The 15,118-nt window shown below is 35.6% G+C and overlaps 1 protein-coding gene across 1 annotated transcript in view; it reads right to left on the reverse strand.

The window, feature by feature from the left end:
- LOC142203618 (dynein axonemal heavy chain 3-like) overlaps window positions 1–15,118 on the reverse strand; it is a 927,911-nt gene that overhangs the window by 762,497 nt on the left and 150,296 nt on the right. The window contains exons 18-22 of the mRNA XM_075274510.1: window positions 13,628–13,822; window positions 13,094–13,282; window positions 6,964–7,194; window positions 4,424–4,522; window positions 3,763–3,902 (exon numbers count right to left, since the gene is read on the reverse strand). Of these exons, the coding sequence (XP_075130611.1) occupies window positions 3,763–3,902; window positions 4,424–4,522; window positions 6,964–7,194; window positions 13,094–13,282; window positions 13,628–13,822 (854 nt within the window). The remainder of the gene's footprint in view (window positions 1–3,762; window positions 3,903–4,423; window positions 4,523–6,963; window positions 7,195–13,093; window positions 13,283–13,627; window positions 13,823–15,118) is intronic.

Consider the following 15,118-nt stretch of genomic DNA (forward strand, 5'->3'; position numbering starts at 1 on the left):
GTTTTAACACTTTTAGATAGATGCACATCTCTTTAAACTAGTGGGACATTTGGGGGACTCACTTGGCACAGGATTAAGCTCCTTGGTTAAACAATATTAAATTCCAAAAAAATCTGATGATAATGACAATGATGTCATAAAGTATAAAACAATAATTGTATTAGTGCCATAAAAATTCTATATTGAGTGAGCTGCATCAAAAGAATTTCACCATTACAGACACTTATTCCCTATACACAGGTTAAGGAATAAATGTCAGATTGCTGGGGATATAACTACTGTGACCCACAGCCATCAGGAGAAGGGAGAACAGAAAGCACCCCTGAATCCTCCCCGTGAATTAGGCTCCAGTTTGCTTGTGTCACTGGCACTTCATTCACTTTGGTGGGGCTGCTGAGTTTGCAGCAGTCCGACACTTATCCCCTATCCTGTGACACAACTCCTATACACTCCTGCAGTACCATACACGTGAATACATGAAACTTATGGGCATTTATTTAAATTTTTAGTATTTCAAAAACTGAGAATTCCCAAGAATGCTTATTCCCAATCATAGCCCAGTATAAACAGGACAGTGGTCAAATGACAAGGATAAATGCTCAGTTGTCATCTTTTAATCATGCCTATAAATCATAGGTATATTTCCTTATGCAAACAGGGGATTGCTGCAAATGATATGAAAATCTTATGGGGATGAGTACTCACAATGGCATGTCCACTATACAGTATATGTGCGGATGTGCAAGGTACAGTTCCTTTAAACAAACTGGTTATATTGTCAATCAATTCCAAGGACAATCCTAGGAGCATTCATTACTGATCATTGCCCAGTCTTTTGCTGTATTTCATTGCGACAAGACATCACTACTATACTGTATGGGGCCAATTATCAGGAATGATTATTCCTAAGAACGGTTGGTTATAAAGGGGCCATAGCTTGCTTGCTTTACCAGTGGATTAGCTGTACAGATCCACCCATTTCTTTCAGATCTGTCTAATAATATTTCTTTTGAGAAATTCAGAGAAAACTAAAAATTACTGAAACAAGAAGTTGTATAGGAGACCGAGCGACTTAAACTTTAAGAGTACAATGGAACTAGTTTGGAGAAACACTACATGTTTTATTATATTGACCTTCTGTTTCAAATCTATAGCAGAATTTACTACAGATTTAACAAAACTTATTTGTGTATCATGGCTTACATTTCTGTTACTGATGTATTCGTATTATATAACTTTATGCAGCCACCATTTCCACTTGTTTAGGACCATCAAATAAAGCCCATTTTATCATTTGAAGATCAATTGATCATAGATCAAGCCATTGACTTTTGGGCATCCAGTTTAATGGGAAAAGTGCACAAACAGTTGAAGACAAGTGAACCCAAAGTAACCAGTCATAAAATTATATAGGTCAGGAATACACCACTAAAAAAGTTGAAGACCCAAATAATTTTCATTTGGTCTGCAGGAACTGAAGCCACTTAAAAGACACATGTAATAGCAATAAAATAGTTGAATCCATAGTTTAAACTTAAGAATCAATAGTATTAGTGTACTAGAAATAATAAAATTATTAAAATGAATAGTGGTAACTAATAGTACTTGTCATATCAAATGCTGTATATTGGATTTAAATCCACAGTCTTAACCTCAAGGTGAATGTCCTTTTCACATAAAAGCAGCAGTGCTGAGAAAACCAATTATTAGTTCCTATCCATGAATTCAACTAGGCAGATTTATTTCCTACAACTTAGAAGTCATAAGGTGAAAAGGCTCCCATGCAAATTATTTCTTGAAAATTTTATTAAATGCTGGCTGAGACAAATATGGACTACAATAACGTCAGCTGCTTAAAATTCAAGACTTCAAAGGTTCCCCACATAAAGCAAGTCTTCTAACAGAAAATTAATGACTTTGGCGTATGATGTCTTTTGCAAGCATCAGTAGAAACAGAATAATTGTGAAATAAAGGAAGATTTAGAACAAAAAAGAGGTATAAAAGAGCAAAGTAAAAATGTCACTAAGGAAACAAGAATGAAAATAATCAAATATCGTGGATGAATATAGATGCAGAACTATGCCATACTTCTGCAGTGCCAATGAAGTGCAGATGGTAGCCCTGAAATATGGGGATAAAGTGCATTTCTAACAGGAATCTGAAATTAAAATTATTTTTGTTCTTAAAAAAAATGCACCTACAAATTGTAAATGCATGAGACGGCAGAATTGACTTATTAGGTTTGATATTTATAGTAAGTGTTAAGGAATCGCAATAAACATTTAGCAGAATTAGAACAAACACTTTTAAGAAATTAAATTGTTTTAATCAATCATCTCAAATAAATAACGTACCTGATAATATGACACAAAAAAAGGAAATTTCTATGTGATGTTCTCACTTTTAAGAAAGTCATTCAGTCCTCTTGTACAAGTTATAGGCCATTACCGCATCATGTGACAGTGAATTCAATATTCTAATCCCTCTTACTGTAAAGGAAACCCTTTTCCTCTAGACATAGGGGATGCCCCTTTGTCATGGTAACAGGCCTAGGTGTAAAGAGATCATTGTCAAGATCTCTGTACAGTTCATTCATATGTTTATATATGAATTGGATCAGCGGATCAATGGAATGGAGTGGAATCAATGGAATTAATCAGGTTGACAAATTATTGTTAAACTGAACAATCCCAAACGTGATAACCTGTCTTTATAGTCTAATCTACCAAATACCTTAATTATCTTGGCCTCCCTCCTTGAGACCCGCTCCCGTACAGCTATGTCTATGCAAAAACCAAAAATTGTGCACAGTATTCTACATGTGGCCCGGCCAGTGATTTGTATAGAGGCAAAATTATGTCCTTGCCATTAGCATCTATTCTGCTCTTATTGCATCCCTTGATTATGTACCTTGGAAGCAACTGCCTGACATTGATGCTAAAAGCAAGTTTACTGTCTACCAATAGCCACAAGTCTTTTAACCAATTCCACGGCCAAGGTTCATAATATTACAATTATCTATATTAAAGCTCATTTGCCATTTCTCTGCCCCCCTCTGGCCCCTAGCTTCCAGTTTCCCTAAATTCCTCTGTGCTGTTACACTATTCTCCTTTGTGTTGACTACATTACAGAGCTTAGTATCATCTGCAAATATTGAGATTCTACTCTCTAAACCCTCTAGTCTAATGGTTGTTTGATCAGCAGCTAGTCTTCCTATAACCACCATACCCTTGCACATATTTTCAGTGGGGAGTAAATCATTGTTAGACACCTCTGACAGCAGTTTGTCTCACCTGCAATCAATTGGATTAGAAATGTTAAAATTCAATGTGCTTGATCCCATTTTTACCATGACATCATCTGTCAGAGTAGAGTTACACATTCATACACATTATATCAACAACTGGTCCAGCTGAAATTGCTATGTTCCACCATGAATACTGCAATCTAAGGTGTATCGCCAACTGAGGCTTCAAAAACAGAATAATAGGATACATGTACTTAATGTAAGTCTTTTTTTGCAACCAAGGCTCAATAGACAAGCTATAACAGGCCCCTATCTGCCATAAACATGTGCATGATTCCTTTATCAAAAGAGCCTTTGGGTCCCCTCAGGCACTAAGACATGACTGGTACTGGTAGACCTCTGCATCCCACCCATGACTACAGCCCTGACAAACTGTAAACAAAGTTAGTCTATGTGTATTAATATTCACAATTACTGTATCTGTCAACAGCAAAAAAAACAAAAAAAAACTTACCAGTTCCTATCAACAATTTCAAATTTATTCCCTTCTACTGGTATTTGACTGCGTATATCTTCTGATCCAAAAATTGGTTCCAGATATAGCCAAGCCATCTGGACTCTGAGCCAAGATTCTAGAATCTCTTGAAACAGGCGCTGAACGGGAAAAAATAAATAACACATTAAAATCAGGTTATTTTTAGAAACGCTAGTGGGACTTCAGACAGATGTCTGAAACAAATCTGTGTATGATTATAGGAGCAAACTGCTACTTTCCTGCATGTTCCCTGCAATCACATATTCTAGTAGGGTTAAGAAATGCCTTCTCAACTCCTGTTTTATGTTCTACTTGGTGAAGCACAGTGAAGAATGAGCCAGCACAGCTGCCTCTTTGTGTGTCTCACTTGGATGAGTCACTCTCTTACTGGGGGACTGTGTCTATTGCATTTAACCTCACATAATAAAAAGTAAAGTGAAATCAATTTAACATAAAGAATGTTATACTTTTTTCCCCATCTTAATACTCTGCAGATTGCTGATGGCAAAGTCAAAAAGTTTTATATAATGAAAGTCACTGAAGCATGATTTGTATTGGGTGGTGAAATCTGAGAAGTAGGTTGGAGATGAAATCTAAAAGCTAATTAAATTCAACAAGAGCTTCTCGAAAGGCAACATACCAGCTTAGCCTCCCATGTTAGTATTTCCTTTTCGAATGGTGTAATAAATGGAGAACCTTTCATGGTTGTGGTTTTCACAATGTGATCTTCAAGCAAAACCTTAAAAAAGGACAAATGAAAAAATATAGCAAAGAAATATCAAGTAAAGATGCCCTTGATAACAGTATTGAATGAAATCCAAGGCAATGATTAAAAGAAACGATAAATTAGTGCCACTGAAGAGCTGAACTTCAAGCCAACCATCAACTGATTGAACCTTTTACATCTGGTTCGAGGGATATTCACCTGATACTCAAATGTAATTCGAAAAGGTCAGAGGAAAAAGACTGCACAATGTAATTTCTTCATCATTTTGTAATGTATAGTTTCAAGGTGCCAATAATATGAGATGTACATGTATTTTAAAAGGGCCCGGTTTAAGTTTGCCCTCCTATCTTACTGATGAATGATACAAGAAAATCAGATTTTGTTGTTAAAAGAAAACTCTATTTAAAGCAGAAAATGGCACTTATGGCGTGGCCCAGATTTACTCTACTTAGAAAGTGTAAATTTAGATACAGAGTCTGAAAATATGTCAGATTTATCATCGTGACCGATTGTGGATGTTAAATCTGTCATGTTTTTAGGCTATCTAGTCTAAGTTTATACCACAAGAACTTTATGACACCATTTTGGATCATTTTTGGAGAATTTTTCTACATTTAAGTTATGCCCATTACTCTGAGAAGAAATAACCACGTGTCTTTAAAGTTAAACAGATTTTAGTCTAACAGAAGCTAGATGCACCAAGATGTGCCACATTTGCACCAGAGACAGTTGATACCCACTGATAGTAATTCTGGAACAGCAGTTTTTTAAACTGACCATTTATTTAAAGAAAGCGCAGCCATATTGGTTGCCACTTATGAATATGGTTCTTAAAAACTGATTTTGAAAAGGTTTAAAATGGTAGTTTCTTAAACGTTAGTTCAAAGGTGACAAGTGACAACCAATATGGCGGCACTTCCTATAGTCCCTTATTCAAAAGTAGTAGTGTTAGTACATAAACTGTAATTGTGAAACAATATAATGCAGTAAGAGTCCATGAACAACACCCATGCTATTTCTAGATGAAAAGCAGACCTTTTTTTTTTTTTTTTAAATGTGATGCTTCAAGCTAACATTCACAGATAAAGCATTTTACAATGCAACAGATGTATTATGCCAGATTACTTGACTGAAGCCATTTTCCCATGGAATACCCTATCCTGCTCCAAATAGTATCCTCATCTCTGCATCAAACAAACCCTATTCACCATTGTCGCAGTAACTGCATAGTCTCCTATCCTAACAGGTTAACAGCGGTGGTCACAGAAAGATATTCAAAGACTAACCTGGAAGGAGATAAGGCCAAAAGCCTCTACCCATAAAGGCAAGAGCAGCTATAAAACATTTTATCCAGTACTGTACTAAGCTAGTACGAGATGAAATGCAAATAATAAGAAAAAAAAAAGAGGGTAATGTTCACAGATCTGGCGAATATGTTAGATCTGTAAAGAGTAGATCTCACGAAAGGACTGGGCTTTAAATGTTTTATGTAGTATTAACACTTTATATATGTATTATGAGAAAACAAGAATAATCTTTTTTGTGATGTTATGCTGTAACTTCACAAAGCGTAACATATGGAGGTGATATATTGTGAAAAGTCCAATAGGTATTAATCAGATTTGCTGTTTGCCGTCTGTTTATTGGATTTACTGAGCCGAAAACGAATATATGGCGTGTGTTCACATTTCTGAGCAAATATGGCTTAAGAAGTTATTTCAAGTGACTGTTCTGTATTATGGAAATAAAGTACAAACATATAAATCAAAGTGAGATATTGCATTTCCTTTATATCTATATTACTGAACATACACGAAGGCCTCATATATTTTGTTGTGGACAGTGTGCAGTGGTCAATAACAATTCAATAGAATACTTTCCTGTATAAGGAATATCAATTTAATAGTAAAGTCTTAGCAGAGTTATTATAGCCAGATATTGTTCGATGGCTTTTCTTCTAGCTACAAATATGACATTTTGAATGATGACTCTGTGGCTATTTCCCTCAGAGAGCCTATGGGTGTAGTTTCCTAGAGTTTGCTTCTAGCAATATGGCAAATTGATTAACACATTTCTTATAATGGTATAAAAGTTTCCGGAATCACTAGCAACAAATGCTCTAAGAGGATCAACGGCGCCCCTCGGGAAATCGGGAAATGCATTAAAACTTGTGGACTGCCACCATAATAAATAATATACCCCCAAAGACCTCTTGATCAGATGCATATAATCTGTAATACTACATTTGTCTTAGTTATAATAAACCTTTGAAATAATACTAAATTGACTAATGGCTCATGGTTTTCTCTTTCCTGGCTAGTCTCCTTTTACATTTCTCTCTTTAATCCATTAAAATTTGTTGCAATATAAAACAGTATAAAAAGTACAGCAGGTACATTGCTAAAAAAAATTGTCTATGAATAACCTTGCAAATAAAAAATGAAATAGTTCACCTGGATTTCATCAACAGCTGCTAATACATGACTAGTTCCATCCTTGTAGGGTGAGAAGACAAAGCGCACATCCTCCCAATCTGCTTTCATTTTGTTCAGGGCTTTCTCTAGGGCATACTCTTTACTGGCTTGCAGGCTGATCTGATTTAGATTGTCAAGGTATTTTTCAAGGCCAAGCTGCAGAATTTCAAGAAGAGAGGTGTCTCCGTGTGGAGTGATGTTAAACCCGACCTAGGGATAAAAATATAGCACTTAGTATATGTAATGCAGTAAAACCACACGCGCAGTGCAATACTCAGGAAAGAGCCTTATACTTATAACAATGCTTACTAACAGATTAAATTTTAAAAAAAAATAATAATATAGGTGATAAATTATTAGAAATATTAAAATTCCTAGAAACCTAATTCTGAATGGAACAAATCATTAACACTTTCTTGGAACAGTAATCAGAATACGCAAAACTCAAAGATGGTAATTTTTCTTACATATATAGCATACTGACATTCATAAAATTGTACCCAGCCCCAAAATTAATAGGAATACGCTAATGTACTCCTCTTCAGTCAAATTGTTCCTTGCCCAACTAACTGGGATGGTGAGAGCAAAGCTCCATCCTAGTAGAGACATCACTGGGGTTGCCATTACTGGTGTGGCCATCCCAGTAGTGACATCACTGAGGTTGCGCTCATTGGTAAGACAAGCCCAGTAGTGACATCACAGAAGTTGTATGCACTGGTTAAGCCAGATGAGGATAAACATCTGGGTTTCACAAGGACAATATCTGGAAAACGGAAAGTCTTGTTTCATATTATAATCTAAAACATATAACAATTTGGCAGCATGAAATATCCCAAGCTTTTCTAAAGGCCCTATTAAATACTTTCAGGGCTATTATGAAGGTGCAGATTATTGGCAGCACATCACTCTGTGTAATCAGGCATGTACTCCAATAGTCAATGTAGCCAAATGGGAGAGAAAGGATCGCAGAAGAGATTGTATCCTCCCCCATTCCATTTGCATCAGTCTGTCTAATAATGCCAATGCAAGAGAATGCAGATCAACATGTATCTTGGTGATCAGCACTTCGGTGGCCAAGATCTGTCTGTGTAATACACCCTTAAAGGAGTTAGGCAAAGACAAAGAAAAGAAAATAAACAAGCCTGTTGGAGACAGATCAGATGTGGTAAAGATAAATGTATTAGCACAATTCATTTTTAGCACCAGTCATTGTCTTTGTCACAAAAAGTGTTTTGTGCTAATACATTTTTTTTTTTACTTACTTTCATGTCAATGTATTTAAACCCAATAAATTCAATGCAAGTATGAATATGGAAAAAAAATCAGGTACACATAGATATTGTTATATACTTTATGCCTGTACAGAGAGAATAAACTCAGGGGCTAAATCCTTAAATCCAATTTAGCAAGCCTCATGTAAGTAGAACAACATTACACTGAAAATGATATAAACCTCAAGAAATGATCTACTCGCTTGCAGCTGGAAGTTTCAAGAGCATTTATTCCAGTCTTACATGTGAAATGATGCAACAAGAAGCACTTAAATGAAACTAGTTAATCTAGCCTTTGAAAAATAGGCCCATAGACTTGAGTTGTAGGAGCATTTATGAACTGCAGAAAGTAATTACTGAAAGATAAAATAGGATGTCACGCTGCTGTTAGTTTGCCAAATTTATTGCTCGGTATTTTCTGCCTCCTCTCATGATGTCATTTTCATCTGTGACGGACACCATTTGACAATAGCAGAAAAAGGGGGGGGTTTTTATTCAAAGGTAGGGGGTGATTTTAATATGAAATTCTCCTTTGGGGCCAAGTTTCTATAACAATGATGTATTGCCAGTGGTAGATGTTGCAATGCTGATAAATAATTCACACATTCTGTCATCAGGAAAGAAGTGAAATGTATAGAACAGTAAACCAAGCTATCCTGTTTTACAAGCCTATGACAAGGAGAAATAACAACCAGATATGTCAGCTGAAATCATTCTGAAGATTAAGGCACAATTGGTCAAGTGGCTTTCCCATTCTGCGTGTAAATAGAACAAGTTGGGGCTATAAATAAATATACTTGAACCCTGCCCCATTCTCCAGAAGTGGGTCACATACAACAAAGAGGAGAGCTGAGCATTTAGCTCAAAACAATAGCAGAGAACCCTGATAATTTGCTATAAAACATTCTACATGTATTGTAGAATCGGAAAGCAGATGCAGTACGCATTGTAAGAAAATATTGTACTGGAAACCAAATATGGTATTAAGCAAACTGAAGTCATATAATAGAACTTGCTGTCATGCCTACAGTGTGTTGTCTTTTATAAAGGGTTAGCAGGTGGTGCTGTGCTAGCATGGCACCATTGAGAATACAGAATAGGTAAAGGTGCCAACTGAAAAAGCTGAGACTTCTTGCTTTAGTCAATTCAAGAGCTTATGGGATAACTTTATGTTATAAATAAACTTTTGCTTAGAGCTCATCAGAACATAAAGCCAACTACTAAACAGTCTACACATTATACTGCACATACCACTTGGAAAGAAAGAAGCATTAAATAGCTCCCCTAGGCTACAGTCATATCCCAATTACCAGTCTGTAAGCGGGGTTTCAAAATAAACACTGATATGCTGTCATGGGATATAGAACAGTTTCTTTCTCTATGAACCTGTATAGCGGCGGGGTCCGCTATATCATAGCTTGTCACCTAGAGAGACCTAAGTAACACATTTTATTTAAACATAATCCAAGACACAGTTTGATACCACTCATTGATGTGAATCCTCTAAAGGTGTTCTTTCATGTCTCTACTACTCTCCTATTAAGCAATATGGCCATTACAGAAAGGGATGTTCCACTCAAGACGCTATTCTAAACTAAATCCAGTTTGGTAACTGCGACAGCACACAGCAAGGGCATACAGAAGTTAAGTCTTTGTTGGTCTAAAAAGACATTTGTTCTACATTCTAGATGATTCTTGTATGCTTTTGCTGACCCCAGACTGGATATTGTACCATAGTGTAGGTGATAAAACCAAAGCCACCAGGTGATGTGCACAGATGGACACCATTTTCCTTTTTGAGCTAGATCAGAGAGATAGTAACAAAGAACAGCTACCACATACCTAGACCATATATGTAGTACATGGTCGGTCATCTACCTTGGATATAGCAACTGTTGAACAAGTTATTAACATAAGACAACCTCTTTAATGTTTTAAAGGGACATTTCTTCAACTTAGTATGTATGAGTTGACATCTTTAGTAAATACAAACTTATATAACTCTATAATCTAATGCACAGTCACTCACATACAATACATATAAATGCACAGTATAGTTTGAGAGACGAAAGTGCCATTAGCAGAATACACAGTGTAACATATTAAACACAATAATGGAATGGATGTATATTTATACATTATATCTTATCATTGTACTGTACATATCTTTTGTGCGGGGAATACCTGAGCAACAAAGAGTGTATATATATATATATATATATATATATATATATATATATATATATATATATTCTTAAATAATGCTACCAGCAACAGTAAATGGGATTGTACAGTAGAAGTGGCTAAGTAATGGCTTTATCTTATTCCATTCGCCTTGCATTATTTTGCAAATTGAACTCATTCTTGACAGAAGGGACCTAAATGACTTGGCTTGTTGAAAGAATGAAATACTCCAATGATATTGCACATTACTTTAACCCACTTTATGACTACAATTACAGTTCTCATAAAAGGTTTTAGATATAGATCTATTTTTGTAAAACGTGAGCTCTTTGTGAGTTAGTGTTGTATATTCAGGGGAATTATGACTGCTTTTCATATCAAAATATGTATGGGGATGGCATTTTTTGCAGTAAGAAAACAATAACAGTAACTAGTCCAAATATAATTGTCTTTAGTATGTTTGCATCTGCCTAACAGATTAAAACTAACAGAAAATGGCCTTAAAGAGCAATATTTTTATATACATTAGGGTGTAAGATTTCTTTATCTTTGGAAATAATGAAATTAGGAATAAAAGTAAAGGCAGTAAACATGAGAATAGATCCAAAGGGATCTTTATCCATTAAAGGGATATTCCAGCCAGAACCAATTATTACCTTTAGTATGTACTGTATAGGAGACAAATGCTAGATCAGTGGTTGACTATTTTTGTCAGTGCTGAATGGGGCAGAAATACACAAGCTTGACTGGTGCTCAATTGAAACTCCTCCTAACTACAATCTAATGACTAGTGGGACAGGAAATAGGTTAAACTTCATCTATCTACCATGTATCACCTATTCAGTGAATATAAGATAAGTGCTTCCAATTGGAGTACCCCTTTAAAATAAAAGCTTTATGCACCTCCCATGCTTGAGATCATTTTCTGCATTAAAAGGATATATAACATATATTGCCTATACACTGGATAGGTGAAAAATGTTGGAATTGTTGAGATCCAGCTCCTGGAACCACCAGTGATTGTGGGAGTGGATGACCACCAGTTTGTATAAAATGGATGTTAAGGGAGTTATAGATAGGTGTGTCATACCCTTTACATATAAAATCATGGGAAATCATATATTAACTATTATAGGAGAGATTAATAAAAATAATACAGAGGAAAAGGGTTGTAGTTGCCCATAGCAACCAGGCCCTTTGGAGACTAAATGAAGCAACCTGATTAGCTGCCATAGAATGATGATGTCACACTTGTCCCAATATGGGAGCTTACCGGAGGAGGTGCTAATATAATGAAAAGAGAGATAGAAAAGTTAAAGTAATACGCATATTAAAAAATTGTAACAGAAATCACTTAAAAATGAAACATGATAACATGTATTCTCCAAGCACCTATCAGTGTAGCACACAAGCGCAAAAGTACAGGCTATTGGATTTACTAAATGTATGCAAAGGCTACCATGTTGTCATTGTGGATGGCTAAAACATTAATGAAAAGGAACGATAATCAAGAATAAGAAGGACAGAAAAACAAAAGACAAATGTGCAAAATTACCAAACGGAAATAGGATAGTTGGATCTACCAGTATATTTATAAATGTAGATATATATATGTGCATGTCTGTCTAGGACACTGTATACTGTGTGGAAGAACCCTATCTGATCTGCCCATCTGTTCAGTGGAATTAAATTTAGAAATCATATGTAATATAGAAATTTCTTTCAGAATATCAGAAAACACTGACACATCTGAGCTTTCATTAAAAAGCTTAAAGATGGGACTTGAATAACAATCTGCCATGGCTAATTAGTATTTTCAGTTTAGCATATTCACTTTCAGACATATTGCTGTATGCACATGGTAATTTAGGTAAACAGATAGCATCCACAGCTGCATCAATTAACATTGCTAATCAAAACTGAATTCAGGTAATTAGGCCCATTTATGCAAAAAGTCTGTAATTTGGGGGCGAAGCTGGAATCTTTGGTAATATTCATAAAAGAAAGAGCCTATTTTCTTCAACAAGACATCGGCTGAGGAGAAAAATAGGAATGTATGTGTGAGTAATGTGTGTGAAGGAAATTGACAAATTGAAGCTGAGTATTTAATTGCCCTATATTAGTGGGAACCTGCCTGTTTTTGTCATAAATGTTTTCACTGGTAATTAGAAATGATTTACATTTATGTAGCAGGAATAGTATTATCACAACTAATCTGGATGTGGAATTGCCCATACCATGTAACAGCTAGCCATAGAAGATCACTTAATTTCAATTTATAGCAGTAAGCTTATGCCAATTACATGTTACTGGAGAAAGAGCAATAAACCTGAACATATACAGGGATGAATTCTAAACTATACTTAGGATAAATTATAACTTACAGCATAGCTGTGGCTAGGGTTCAGTGTATTGCTCTTACCATGTATCTAAGCACCTGGCCCAGGCAAAATGGCTTGTTGCTGCCCTCAACACCTAGGACACAGTTATTTGCCTTCTCTAACTTCGCCCTGACTCACACTACTTTTATTGTGACAAAGTGTTGACTTCAAACTCATAACAATGGATTAAACGCAATGGATAGAGTGGCATTCACCAAATAAAAGGCACAATACAACATGTCACACTAATAAACTGACACATTGTTCTATTACCTTTTCACTCATAAGATTCCAATGTCTTGCCTTGATCCCTGGTGTACACAAAGCTGTTACAAGAGGCATGTTGATCTTAAACTTTTCAAGCTTGGTCTTAATGGTCGTAGCTACTTTAAGAGGTCCGTGTAAGTCCGGGTGATAAAATGCTTTTGTCAACTTGTAACTAGTCTTCCATAAATTCTGCACCTGATGACAAACAGTTTTTTGAGAGAGTAGTTATTGATTTCTCACAATTCTGTAGGACTCATCTATCATATTGCTAGGCTCAAGGTAATTCATGTCATATTAGACCAATAAAATTTAAATTTAAATAGATTTTACAGCAAAACAGCAATTAATCTTCTTTTTCAGGAATGGACAGTTCCTTTTCAGATGACTATTACAAGAGGAGCTCCTTTCAACATCAGGACAAGCTTAAACATTTCATAAATATAATCCATTCCTTTGGTACTGCATGGCAATAATGGTTGACAGCCAAAGCTGCCAATCCCATATGTGTAACTAGATAGAGTAACATGACTTATCACTCACCGCCTCTTCCACTTCTTCTGCATTGACCTGTAGCAAAGGACCATTCATCCATTTGTCGTAACAAGTGCTAAAGTGCAAGGCTGTGGTCCATAATTTCTCATAGGGCTCCTTTAATTTACAGATCTCTGCTATTTGATTATAAGTGCCTATTTGCTCACTTCCCAGAAGCTCCTCCTCCTTGTTAATATCAGCTTTCTAAAAGATAGAAACCGGAAATTCTCTCATTTTCACACAATTCATGGTTTCAGAGAAAACATCTTCTAAAGTGATATCTAAGGTTATAGAATAGCATATCAGTGATATGAATGCCCTGACAAAGCCAGATATGAAATGCCATTCTTCAATTAGATTTTCTCCTTTACAGACGTCTTAGCTGATATATAAGACACTGCTTAAGCAGCAGCTCTCCAAGACAGATTTGGGGTCAATTCTGTTCTATGCAGTAGGACCAATCCCAAAATTTGTTGTAATTGAGTTTCTATCAGGAAACTATAGATCAAATGGAAAGTACAGATGGCATTTACACTTACTTTAATGCTTTAAGTTGCTTATGTTTAGAATATACATATAAAATCATTTTTATATAATTGTTTTGTATTCTCACTATGTTATGAAATAGCTTTGCATCCTATTGCCTATTATGTTCTGAATAGCATTAAAGTGGTGAATTTTTAGGAAAGATTAGAAATTTCACACAACAACCTGGTTGCTAAGGAAGGATGATTTAATATTCACTCTGGCTCTATATTTATAACATATGCACATATGCACTTTATCAGGCATTCATTACACAGTTACTCATTAGCATATACTCATATTTAGTTGCAGCTGTGCTATGGTTATAGTAAAATATAACACAAAAACAAAATAGACAAGACATTTCACAAAGCCCTCTCTATGCTCACAAGCTTTCAGATATTTCAGCATCACAACTGAGTTAGTTAGCCTATTAAACGAGACATCGAGGACTACGTAGCTTGGCCAAGTTTAGTTAAAGAATGTGTGTTATAACAATATTCCATGAACCAACAGTAAGGCTATGGTAAAACTAGGCACTACTAAAAAATGTCTCTTATACGTGTAATTTGGCCAAACAAGTAAGGGAGACAAAAGTTATAGAAAAGCAAGCATGAGCCATGTAAGACAATAGGGACAGTAAGGAGCATACAAGACAAAGTGACTATTAAGTATATGTCATTCAAGGCAATATGGCTAGAGATATAGGTCTTATAAAACAATCTGGTCTCTATCTACATAGATAGTAGACGTTTTAAAAAAATAAATTGCAGTTTTGTGGGAAGAGTCAGATTCAGACAACCTGTAAATGGCATTAGATACTCTCTACAATGTATATGCCAAACAGGTACACACATATAGTAGGCAGACAGCAAGATAACAGTGGGAGAAACTAAGTCATATCAAATAAAACACTGAAGCTCTACAACACCATATCAGTATTGAGTCTGTCTCATAGGTTACAATACCAAATAC

Source organism: Leptodactylus fuscus, chromosome 5 (assembly GCF_031893055.1).
Source record: "Leptodactylus fuscus isolate aLepFus1 chromosome 5, aLepFus1.hap2, whole genome shotgun sequence".
Classification (NCBI taxonomy): domain Eukaryota; kingdom Metazoa; phylum Chordata; class Amphibia; order Anura; family Leptodactylidae; genus Leptodactylus; species Leptodactylus fuscus.